This window comes from Morone saxatilis, unplaced genomic scaffold, assembly GCF_004916995.1.
Source record: "Morone saxatilis isolate NCDOM2014 unplaced genomic scaffold, NCSU_SB_2.0 Contig8, whole genome shotgun sequence".
NCBI lineage: Eukaryota > Metazoa > Chordata > Actinopteri > Moronidae > Morone > Morone saxatilis.
This window is the reverse complement of record NW_023340257.1, coordinates 15,316,453-15,329,855: the sequence shown is the minus strand read 5'-3', so window position 1 is coordinate 15,329,855 and position 13,403 is coordinate 15,316,453. Positions and strand designations below refer to the sequence as shown.

General features: G+C 41.3%; 1 protein-coding gene across 1 annotated transcript; it reads right to left on the bottom strand.

The window, feature by feature from the left end:
* Nucleotides 1-6,060: 6,060 nt before the first annotated feature.
* Nucleotides 6,061-12,831, bottom strand: shox2 (short stature homeobox 2). The gene is made up of 5 exons (XM_035680307.1): nucleotides 12,576-12,831; nucleotides 10,590-10,798; nucleotides 8,080-8,137; nucleotides 7,687-7,775; nucleotides 6,061-6,922 (listed from the first exon to the last, which is right to left on the bottom strand). The coding sequence occupies exons 1-5, from the start codon at nucleotides 12,829-12,831 to the stop codon at nucleotides 6,629-6,631; spliced, it is 906 nt and encodes a 301-aa protein (XP_035536200.1). The 3' UTR covers nucleotides 6,061-6,628.
* Nucleotides 12,832-13,403: the final 572 nt, after the last annotated feature.

Genomic DNA, 13,403 nt, shown 5'->3' with positions numbered 1-13,403 from the left:
AGTGGCGGGATCAATGAAAACATCTGAATAAGATGCCCTGGATGACAGACACTTTCCTGCTTTAAAATTCTATTACTTCTAAAGCACTTGACCTCTTGCTCCCATATTCTACTGCCCCGAAGACTTATTAATATACAGGACAGGTACTTTAGGTAAACTTTAATTTTCATGGATAATGCTTTAATAATGAATTAAAGGATACATACAGTGGGTGGTTGCATAATAATACAGTCTAATGATTGATGTGACACTGTAAAAAATACAAGAGTTGCTTATGTTGAGAATTAAACTAAACATTATTTGACTTTTTTGGTACACGTTTTAGCCCCTATGCTACCGTGACAACCAAGTATTATATTAATCATTAATCATATAAACATTCACTGTACCCAGTAGAATTCAGCAGGGGTGGGAAATAACTAAGTTTGTTTACATACATTTCAGGTACATGTACTTTACTTGAGTAGGTCCTTTTTATGTTCCTTTATACTTCTACTCCATTACAAATCATACACACATTGTACTTTTTACTCCACTGTAGTACAGTAAAATGCTACTTCACACATTAATGCATTAGTAATGATAATCCTATAATATAAATATTGATAGAATAACACTTTGCCTTAACAACAATTGTCTTGTTAGTTGTATTTTATTTAGTTTATTAATTTGTATTTGTTGTGGCATGGGGTGGAGTAACAGTAGAGAGCTGACAGGAAACAAGGGGATGATGTATAACACTTTTCTTTCTTTCCTTTGGCAGTTTTTTTCCTTTTTACTCTTCTTTATTACAGCAATAACTGATTTTGGAAAGCAGAAACAATGTGCTTGAGAAAAATAGTCAATAACAGAGTTAGGTTGTCTGATCTTTAAGAAATAGTTTGCCTATATATCTTTAACTAACTTGAACAGATGGGTACTACAGAATAGTTTGCATATTAATGAGTCTAAAGAATCCAAATCTTGTGGGGGTTTTTAACATAATCAACTTTACATTATCATGAAGATTATGGCACATTTTCAGTTTCATTGGATGTTTCCCATAATAAACTTTGCCTTTGGACACATTTGCCAATAGTTCTGGGCAATTTCATATCATAAATATAACATATTGTTAATGTTTACGCATTCCTTAGGTCACATTCAGACAAATCACAATGCATTTCTCATAAAGTTATGATGTGTTTGTATGCAACTACCGAATGAAAAACTATAACTAAATTGCAACCAGCATATCCATCATAGAGTTGTATGTTTTCTAACATCAGTAAGATGCATTGATTTTTATACTGCACATACGTAGATTTATGGCTATGTGAAAACAACTAACAGCTTTATGAGTGTAACATTTACAGTACACAGGTGATTGATGCTTACACTGAAAACCAGGGGCTATTTTCCATCACATCTAAACTTTGCCTTGACCACACATGTCTGTCACCAGTTCCAAGTGCATTTGAATGCGGTTGACAGATATATAAATGGTCATAAATGGTTCCCTGGACAGAATGTTGAAAAAGCTTTTAGCCCCAGAATGAATGATCCTGGACCTCCCCGGATTTACCCACATTAAAAAGACACTTGAGCATCCTGATACAAATATTGGGTGATTTGTCGGCTTTTTTGTCATTTCATGACATTTTAAAATGACATTTTGTAAACTTCAGACAGCGTGAATACAATCAATATGAGATGAGTTAGGCCTGTGTTTCCAAGAGGCTTTTTGTAATTTAAGAGTCTGTGTACAAACATCTGATGATTGAAAAGCAAGTACTCGATTATACTCACACACAGATGATTGGATCTTACCAGCTTGTAAATACAGTGCGGCATGGGCCAAATGTTTAACATTTACTGTGTGCCCCACATCACTCTCCCTCTTTCTCTCTCTCTCTCTGTGTCTTAGAATTTAATTTTGTTCTTTTTTTCTCTCAGACCACAATGCGCACATAAACTCATACACACAAAAATGCACACAAACTCACCCAGCCCCCAGCCCCCAGCCCCCCAGTGCTTCCACAATACACCAAATGTCACCTTTTTTCGATGGAAACAATAAAATCCCCTCAGAGCTACTAGTGCCCACAGGTCTCAACACATACACCCTTGTTATGTCTCCCTCCCAGGGCAGGGAGTTATACATTATGTTATCTCCCTAATCTGCAAACCAGCTGCAACTGGAAATGAATTAATAACAAATAAAATGCACCCAGTACATAAAAATGTGTAGATTGCCCCAGGGCACCTAAACAGGAAACAGTGAAACAATTAGACTTCTTGTTTTGTTCTGACCTCTGTTTTGTTTTGTTCTACTTAGCTGCTGAATAGAAGGAGCTGGAGATAGAGACTGTTGTTTTTCTGTGTCTGTAATCACCACGGTTAAGCCTCCCTGGTCATAGCAGGGGTCAAATCTGTGTGAACACCCACTTTTCATCCTACAGTGAAATTAAATACAGTGCGAGCTGTATGAATGCTGTAATTCTCCGCTGACTGCAACCCACACCAAGTGCTGCGGTTAACCACCCAGGCCTATACAGTGCACGCACGTGATAACAGCCAGCGATATGGCGTCCTAATTGCTGGTCTGAGTGCTATTGGAGGGAGTTTTCAGCAGGTTTCTTTTTCACTTTCGCTCCATTTGATGTCTTTGAAGTTGGTCTTTTATCTGCTGTTGCTCCTGATGGCTGTTGTCTTTGGTGCGGTGCTGTGTGCGCCCTGCTCTTTGAGCACTCCTAACATGTAACAAAGGCAAGTCCTTAGAGAGAAAAGAAGAGCAAGCTCTCTCACATAAATCCACACACACGAGCATGGATACAAACAGTATAGGCTATAGAATCACATTTAGCCACAGCCATTCACATGCAAAAAAAAGAAAAAAGGAAATGCCTCCGCTGTCAGTAAAAACTGCTCTGTGTGATTGTTTAACGTGCCCTGATTTGATAAAGGGCCAAGTGCGGGAAATGAGAGAGTAGTGTATTTGTCTCAGGGGTTGTAGTGGGGTAAATATAGCAACAAGACAGCACCAGTTGATATGAAGGATTCCATGGTGTGGAGTGCTGTTGTGACTCACCAGGCTATGATGGTCTGTGGGTGTGTGTGTGTGTTTGCACTTGGATTTATGTCCAGTGTTGTTTTCATTCATTTGATGAACTTGAATATAACTGGCCCGCTCTTGACTCCTCAAACATGGTGTACAATAATCTTTTAAAATAGAGAGAGAGTGAGTGTGTGCATGAGTTGAGGAGGGAGGGAGAGACCAGGGGGGAAAGCACGGAGCGAACGAGCAAGAGGGAAAGACAGTGAGAAAAAGCCAGTGAGAGAGCCTGCATGGCTGGCTCCCGGCTGGCTGCGTGGGGGTGTGTGTCTTAAGAGTGTGTTGAGAGGAGAGTGAGAGCGCTGGTCGTCTCCATGTCTAATCAGGAGAACACTTGTGTGTCCCCGTCTCATTGTCTCCTGGGCCCCTCAGGGCGGAGGCCCTCCACTCCACCACTACACCTCAGGACATGCTGATATAGCTGATGGTCCGATCCACAACGGCAGCCTCACAGTTCACATCAAGACTTTGGATTGTAGTCGTGGAGTATTGGAAGGGAATTGTTCAAAAATAATCTGCTGTGAAAACTGCAAAAATTGAGACAGTACCGAATGCAGACCCCATTTAGGGAGATAAGGTGATGCGAAATATTACTGGAAATTAATTATCCCTTCATAAAATGGTTGTTGCAGTTTTCATTAAACTAGGACAGGACAAGGACAGCAATGTCCTTGTGGTGTACTCAATAAGGAGTGACACTTGTAGTTTATGGCATTTTTTAATCTCATATTACTAGGATCTATATTTCTTAACCTTTAAATCACCATTGTTTTAAATTCCAAATGAGGATTTTTATTTATTTATATGCCTTGAAACAAAATTGGATGCCCTAGGCCCAACTTTTCCATTGGAAGACTGAACATGTAGTAAATAATGTCTGACCGATGTAATTAATGGGACATAACGACTCTGATGAACTTGACCTCACTCTGTGGTCACTACAAGTAAGCGGTACGGTGACAGGACAGGCGCGCCCCCGACCCCGATGTGTCTGTTCCATCGCAGGGTCGCTGTGCACGCTCCCGGCTCAGCAGTTTCCCAGTTCCGTCTCCTCCATTACTGGCGAGGCTCAAAATCAATAATTCAATAGTTTTGGCGTCTAAATCCTGCCCCAAACGGCGAGATACACAAACACTCCAGACTCTAGTGCAGACTCTGTGAGATCAGTATTAATTAATAGCTAAAGACATTGTGTTTTGTGTGGAAATATCGGAAGGGTAATGCGATCTGGATTCCTATAATTATAGGCTCCCGTGTCAGGTGTTTATTAAATGTTCAATAAGAGGCGGTTAAGATGTCAGGAAATGAATCAGGCAGATTTGTAAGTCAAGTGAGGCACGCGTTAATAAATTATTTTTTACAAAGACATTGGCTTTGTTTTACTTTGTGTGCTGCCTGTATATTTTCATGCATAATGCCAAACTTAAGGTCATGACACATAAACCGGCAACATTTTCATTCAGTGGAGATGGGCAGGATGCCAGATTCAAGACGGAACATGGGGATCCACAACTGGAATCACATCGAATACCATTAACCTATATTACTTTATGTAAAAATGTTTATTACTGACAATATCTTAAATGTTGCTGATAGGAAAAAAACAAACATTATTGATTTAGGCCGAATATAATCCAGACATTTAGGCTGCTATGTGTAAACTGACACCACAAATAAACTGTGGCTATAATTAAATTAAATATGCATCTTTGTTTATTATAATCATTAGGCCGCTGGGGTTAGCTCATTTAATTATTGCAACAATAACTCAGTGGTTTTAAATCTAAATAAGTTGCCTGTTAGGGGAAAAAAATAATAATAATTGTGTGCATTTCAAGTGCTTCAGTGCTGCAAAACTTTATCTTTGAGCCACTGAACGGCCCCTGTCTCTCTATCCTTTATCTGGCAGTTTCTCTAGCTCGTACTGGAAATTACCAGTCCTCCTCTCCAAACGCTCCGTAACCAAATTATGAATAATGCATCGGTTTGGCATGGGAGCAGCTACAGACACCCATGTTCCTGACTAAACGGGCCTGTCACAACTGTGACGTTATCAAAAGACCTATAGCTACAGGCATGAATTATTAAAAATCTATTGCCCTCAAAGTTTCACCGGTAGCAACAACAACATTAATAATAATAATAATGCCAATTAAGAATAAAAAAATAAAAATAATGTCAACTCATTAAAGAAACTTTAGTTAATTTATTGTAGGAACGAAAAACATTTTGTTTAGGTGGATTCACGTTTCACATGAGATGGAAAAAGTAAAACAATTTCATGAATTTTTTTTGGGTGTTTTTTTTTTTTTTTTTTAGAAATCCGTGCCTCAGGTAAGTTCACTTTCACTGTTATAAAAACATCAAAATTACATACAGAAAGCACATGATTTTTTTAATACACGGAAATAAAGTAAAATACAAAATAAACAAATTCCCCACAAGGCATTCATAAAGCCACTAAATAATAAAAAATAATGCATGTTTCTTGTGTATAAACATATTTTACACGTGCCCGTACCGGTTCGCATACAGTCCTTGTCTTACTGTCATTTGCTCGTTTGTTCTCTGTGTTGAAGATGGCATTTATGACATAATGCTCTCCTTTAAAAGGGGACGAATCACCACCTTACATGGACACTAGATCGGGTTATCCTCAGCATAGCCTACACATATATTATAATCTCACATTTCTGGTGTGTCGCCTAGTTTCACCTTTTCCAAGAGGAGGTCCAAACAAGGTCAAACAGGCCAAACATTCAAGTGAGAGTTGCCCTTCCTCAGAGGAAAGGGGGCAAAGAGGAAGAGAGGGGGGGCGGAAGAGAGAGAGAGAAAGAGGGGGGGAGATGGCTCACATCACGTCATCCGTGAAGACAAACTCATGCAAACACTGCTTGGGCATTTTGAATTTTGGACAAGAAACAGAAGAAGGAGAAGCACTTCGAATATTGTCCCTTTTTTTTTTTTTCTTCTTCTCCGTTTTGTCAAAGAATTCCCGCTCTGTCCTTTTTTAACAGAGAACGTGTTTTTATAACGAGGCCAGCCTCTATATAGGTTCAAAATGAAATCATAACAATAATAATATAATATTAAAACAGAACAAAACAACTGCAGAATGGTTCGCCTTGTTTGACAAAGTATCGACCGTCCCAGCTGCATCCTCCTCGGGGCGTCCAGTCGCCCTCCTCGGCCATGTGGCTGCAGAGAAGGACTCATCCCATCCGCCACTCTGTTTTTTTTGTTTTGTTTTTTTGGCGTCCAAAAAATCACATCTGTGTAGGCTATCACGTCACAGTCTCTTTTTTTTCATTGTCTTTTCTTTATCTCATAAATAGCCTATATTTTTTATAGTTATACTCGTCGTCCTTCATTTAAAAAACAAAAACCAAAACATAAATATCGTCCGTGGATAATTTTTTCTCACTTTAGTCCTTGGGTTTTTTCACTTTGTAAGCGTTTGTGTTCAGTGTCTCTCAGTCGCGAGAGCACGGCAGACAGAGCGTGCACGCCTCGTGCCCTCTCGTCTACCTGGCGTCACAGTCCCAGCGCGGCCGCGTGCTTTTTGGCCTTCAGTCTCAGGTCGGCGATGCTGGAGTTCTTGCTGGTGTTCTTGGCGGCGGCGGCGGCGGCGACAACCGAGGCGGCGGAGGCGGACTCGGCAGCGAGCGTCGCCAGCGGCAGCCCGAACGGCGGCGCGGGGAACATCATGTAGGGCGCGTGCGCTGCCAGGTGAGAGTGCAGGTGGTGCTGCGCGTGGGCCACGGCGCTATCCAGCTGCAGTTGCGCCTGCACCTGAAAGGAGAAGGGCGGTACGTTGCAATGACTATCCTACGGGACGGGACGCACGGGTGGGGAGAGAAGGGGGGAGAACATGCGTTAACTTTGCAGTGGGTTTTGTGAAGGGTCATTTCACTGGTGCTGACTGTTAGATGCGGTTCAACTATTAACTGTGTACTCGTGTGAGGAGGCAGGTTGACCTGGTGGTTAAACAGGCCAACCTCGACTTCAGGGTTCAACCAAGTGTCGTTGAGCATGTCACTGATGCCATGTGGTTCTGGGGTTAACTACTGCAGCTCTTGTGAACCAAATCTGAATTATTATTTGGTAATCAATAGCATGGAATGTAATCTCAACCAGTGGTGCTCAAAGTGAGGACTGGACTTTCACTAAAAAATAAATGCAGTGTAAATTGTGCACATCATTTGACTGTTCTGTCCAGACTCTCACCACCATGTCCCCCACATACAGGTGCCCAGTTCAATAAATCAAAACCAAACCATTCCTACCACAGAAAATAAGAAACTCCTGTCCTATCCTTCACCCTGCAGCACCAGGCCTGATAATATGTTTACTAGCTCCAGTAAAATAGGCATAAAAATCATCCATAAAACAATAGAGGGAATTCTCCAATTAGGTTGTACAGGCCACGCTGTGCTGGCACAGTGTTTTTGTCAGTGTGGTAATAAGAGTTTAGTTACCCCCCCTACATTGGAACTGGAGTCTCTGCATAGCACTTGGGCAGAGCTTGTGCCAAGACAGCAGTCCGGGGGATTGGTCTGGTTTTTAAGACTAGACGCTTCAAAGTAACTTGCCTGTTGGAATGGCATCCGCAAAGCCCCCACGTTGACATATGGCGCTACACGACAAGCTTCAAACTGATTCGCTGCTCCAATCAGGACTCCTGCAAGAGCACAGATGATGGCATAATTGTTAGGAGAAAATTCAAAACCACAATAAAAGTAAACTGCATGGCTGAATAACGAGCAGTAAGCTGATTGTCGGTGTAAACTTTAATAGTGTCCAAGATAAACAGTCACTAAAGAAATCACAGTGCTTTTGATGGCTTAATTAACTGAAAATGATACCAGGACACAAATAGGAGCAGTAGAAGGGTGCTGTTTGCGTTTGAGGGTGTAGAACAACATAGAATATGGAATAAGCCCTATCGGTTTGTGTTTGTGGGAGCATGCAGGGTGAAAGCGTACCTTTATGTAACTGGTTCTCCTGCTTTCTGCATTTGGCTCTTCTATTCTGGAACCAAACCTGCAGGGACAGAAATTAATTAGAGACCTACTGATTGGCAGCTGCTTGTGAGGCCATGTGTAATTCCTCTCAAAGTGACAACAACCGCAGAAAAACAATATCCCCGAGGAGCACTGAAATATTAATGACACTGCTTAACCCCCCAGATTTGAATTATTACATTTAGCCTACAACGAGGCAGAGTTGGGGGGGGGTTGTTGGAAGAGAAAGAGGAGAAAATAGTGGAGCAAAGATGGAAAGTAGTAAATCCGCGAAAAGGAGGAGGAGGAGGGGGCATTAAAATCTTATTAGGAGAATAGAAACACCCTTGTTGGAAATGTGCAGGACTATTGGACTATAATAAATAACCTTGTCAGCGTCGGTTTCATCTTTCTATAGATTAGTGTCCCCGAAGAGTTGAATGGGACTCTCAGATATCGAATAGCAGCAATGCTATTACGGTTTTGGACATCAGAGCAAGGCGATCTGAGAACGTCTCCCTCTTTCTCTCTCCATCTCCCTCTCATTAAATGACCGCTGAAATTAATTACCCTTATCTGCAGAAATATCCATGTCAGAGAAACGCTTAAATGCCTCGCAATTTTGTCTAATCACCGCCATAACACGCACTTGCTCTCTCTCTCTCACACACACACACACACACAAATCGCCCTTCAAAGACAGCTCACTTCTCTTTTCCTTCTGTTGAAATCGACAAGCGTCAATTTCAGAGAAACGCCTTGAAACACAGATTAAACGATTAATCTGCTTTGAGTCTCCCAGACAAAGCTCGGGCTAAATTAGCCCACAATGCAACATGTCAATCTACAATCTCCCTTACATTATAGGTCCATATAGCTACACACACACACACACACAGAGAGAGAGTGGAAGCATGATTGAAATATCTTATTGATTTGTCTGTCAGCTGGCTTCATTTATTGACCACAGTATATGTCAATCGGAAGTCCTTTTGTGCACGCTTCACGTATAATTTATTGCGATGATAAAAAGCAAATGGTCTGCTGTTATTGACTGAGGTAGAAAAAAACAAATAAATAAAATCCAAATAAATGTGTGGTCTTTGCATGCAACTGGTAAAAAGATATGATGCTCAGACAGAGGGAAAGAGAGAGCGAGCCGCTCTTGATTTGGGTAGAAAATAATACATAATTTATGCAAATCCCCGAGCTGTGCTCCTTGTTCGGGACACAATACGCCTTATTGGTGAGATTCCAGTTCAGGCCGGGAGAGCCCTGCAAAAAGCTGGCTTTAACTTTTTTTCAGGGGGGTTGGAGGGCGAGTTTTGGGATGGGGATCTTTTTGGGCCCGTTTTATGATTTATTTTTTTCCCATAACGACCGCCATATTCAGTATGGAGACAAATGCTCAGCCCTCCCCTGGGCCGGGGCCCACGGGATAAAAAGAGCCTGGGAGAAGATATTCTAGGGTTTTGATAAATCAGATGAGAGGAGTTGTCTATATGTTCATTGTCCCCCCAGCTCCCGTTACACAAGACATGTCTGTGCCACCCCCCTCCCACCCTCCTGACTGGCTGAAGCCTTACTGGGTTTCTGCGCAGATGGTCTGTCCCCATGAAAAACGACAGCCTCTCTGACAAACAGGGCCTTGGTAACATACACCCAGAAACTGAAGGCAAATATTTGTAGGCGTATTTGTTTCGGTGGATTTTGGACAATAAAGATTACATCGACTCTCGTGATACAAGCAGGGCCTAATTGAGATAATGGACACAAATGAATTCATCAAAAGGGGGAGAAAAATACTCTAATCAGAAAATGATGGGGGAAAAAATAAATAACATATTGATGGCGAGCTCCGTTCTCTCTTCCTTTTAAAAAAAATTCTTAGCAACTTATTAAAACTTACAAACACTCCTCTGGGGCTCCCCTGAACCATTTCACAAATTCAGGCCTACTGTAGTCTGGCAAGTGTACGTGTGAGCACATTCATCTTCAACATGAAAACCCTCCTTAAAAACAAAATGTTATCACCCTCAGTCTATATTTATGCGTGATAGCTTATCATAACACAAATCTGTGAATAGATTATTAAAATCCCTCCAGAAAAAAGGACAAGGACGTGAGAGTCTGTGCTTCTTATTATTATTTCTTCTTCTTCTATTATTATTGTTGTTGTTATTATTATTATTATTATTATTATTATTATTATTATTATTACTTGTATTTTTATTATTTTTATTTCAATTTAAGCATGTGGGTTACTGCCATCCATTGTTTTTTACACATATACTCATAAACTCACACTGCCATAGTTATAATAACGATAACAAATATGTTTCTATATTTTTCAGATTTTTGATCACGTACTTTTAGATTTAAAAAGGGCCCTCTACCTCATTATTATTATTATTATTATTATTATTAATAATATATTAAAATTACATTGTTTTTTAAATATTTTTTCATACCATTGAACCGACTGTCCCTACCTGCACTCGGGCCTCCGACAGTCCCAGTCGCTGGCTGAGCTCCTCCCGCATGAAGGCGTCCGGGTAGTGGGTCTCGTCGAAGAGCCGCTCCAGCTCGTTGAGCTGCTCTAATGTGAAGTTAGTCCGACTTCTCCTCTGTTTGATTTTAGTCTGTGCCTCGTCCTCTATAGGCTTCGAGTCCTCTTTCCTTTCTTTGACGTCCGTGTTGCCTGTGTGGCAGCGAGATGAGACATCAGACATCATGGAGCTGTACTGTGACACTCAGTCTATATGGCCATCACTGGCCTTCACCGACATATATTTATTAAATGTTTGAATGTGTTTTTACCCCTAAAAATAGTTTTATTCTCATATAAATCGTATAACTGACAGCTTAATGCGTGGGCTTAATCACACAGTACAAATGAGCCAAACAAATGGGTGTGCAAACTCCACATTAAAGGGCAGAAGAACTGAAATACACCCGTGACTACAGCTACTAAATACTCATGATCTTCACAAAAGAAGCGAGAAATTATTATCGACCCAGACCAAATTGAAATAAAACCTAGATGATAAGAAAGAAAGAGAGAAAGACATGCCCTCCCAGCCCTCAAAGAGCACAGAGCTATCAGACCTCGGATGTTTTGTAGAGCTACATAAAGCTCTTTAATTATTAACTGCTTATAAATATGCAACACTGTGCCCACTGTTGGATGTCTGATACATGCTTGTCGCAGTTCTGCTTTTAACCACGCTGCCCATGACGAACAGATGTCATTTTAACAAGCCACCCAACTCTTAAGATATCTGGTCCTGTGTGTTGTCACATTGTGTCCAGGTTTTATAATACACAGTGAGCAGACTGCACAGGACAGCTGAGCAGCTGCTTTACTATTCTGAAAATGTAAATAAATAATTCTAACGCAATTTTAATCAGCCTGTTTGAAAGCATTAAACACCATAGCAGTTAATGTTATTTAATGAAAGCTTCCCCGTTTAAAGTATAATTTTATCTTGACTCTCTATATTATTTTTCTATTTGCTGTTATTTTCGTTGTGCAATTATATATAAATAAACACTGAATTATTGAGGGCAGCAACGAAAAACAATTCTTCCACCTACTGTCTATTTCATATTTGTAATATGAGATCATCAGGCTTACATTCAAGCCATCTGCTATTGCACCTGATGTGCTTTCACACCTGGAAACAGACATCTATGTGTAGCGAGCGACTACAGAAATGACAGGGCTCGATCACCTTTCATGTGCAGTGATCTGTGTGTCAGGTGTTTGATGAGCCTCCTTTTCGTTGAGACATTGACATTATATATGAAAGACAGATTCCTGAGAGGACTGACAATCAGTGACGCCTAATGAATAGAAATGGCTACACTGATATAAGGCTTCTAATCAGCCTGAAGTAGAATAAACTTAAGACACTCCGAGGACCACGATGCACCTTTAGGCCTGTTACTATAAACTTGTGATATAAAAACGCATTTGGCTTAAATCATATATTATAGAAGGATGGTTATTAGTTTGCTGCCACAGGAGGCCTTGTTGTTTATCATAGTTCACTGTGGTGGGCCCTTTTCTGATGCACTATTTGAAACTTTTAAACTGCACCACAATAAGACATTACTAGGCTCCAACACCTTCTTAAAATTGAAAATACTATGAGCAGTAATGTCTGGTGAAAAAAAAAACATTTTAAAGAGGACGATTTTGAGTGTGCATAAGGCAAACAACTAACACGAACAAAAATACACACTTTCAGAAAAGCACCATTAGATTTCTCCTCTTACAGAGCTCGATCATCCTGTAACTTACATCAAGGACGACACTATGATCTGCTTATAATCATATAAACCAGAATTAAGATGTTTGTTTTTTTTAAACTGTTTCGCAAATAAAAGCGTGCCCGTGGTCAGTGTGTGCACTCCTATAAGTCCTCCAGACATCCCCTAAAGAGACCGTGTAGGCTTACAGCATGCAGTCCTACCGTCAATGAGTTTGGGGCTCCCGGCGTCCCTGATTCTCTCCGGGCCGAGCATGTCCGTTTCCCTGCCCGGCGAGAGCGCAACGTTCCGGGTGACGGCTGCCGCCTCCTCTCGGCTCCCCGGCTCCGCGGATAAAGACTCCCTGCTCCCTGCTCGCGTCGACCCGGTCTCCAACACCTCTCTGTAGGTTATCACTTCCTTCTTCTCCTTCACTTTCTGATCGAAAGACTTAGACACGAAAGCGGTGAGCTCTTCCATCCCTGCCTTCTCTCCTCTTTAAAAAAAATCACACACCACCACCACCACCACGCACTCACTCACACACACACACTCTCTCTCCCCTTTTGCTCCACGACAGCTTAAGACATCAATGGTGTGGCTCGTTTTAAAGTCGACCCCTTGAAAATGAGACGAGATGATGCTGCCAACTCTGGAAGAAGGTAAAAAATATAGAAAGAATATATCTTCTCAGCCAATTCCTCCTCCTTTGGTAGCGGAGTTGGGAACCTGCTGGTGATCCTCTATTGAAGTCACAGTATTTATACTTTGCGGCGCCTTGCCCCCTTGATCCGTGCAAATTACCTCCCCTCAGGATGCCGGGATGAGCCCCCCTTCCCCTTCACTGATATGGGAGAGAGAGAGAAAGAAAGAGAGAGAGAGAAGAGCAGTGGAAAAAAAAAACATTAAGCAGCACCGTCGCTATTGGCCATTAATCCGAGATTGACAAGAAGGACTAATTAATTTAATTAAGCGCTCATTCGCTGCTATTGTCCTAAGTTAGTTTTTTAAACACCCGGGAGATGGTCATGGATCTCTCTCTCTCTCTCTCT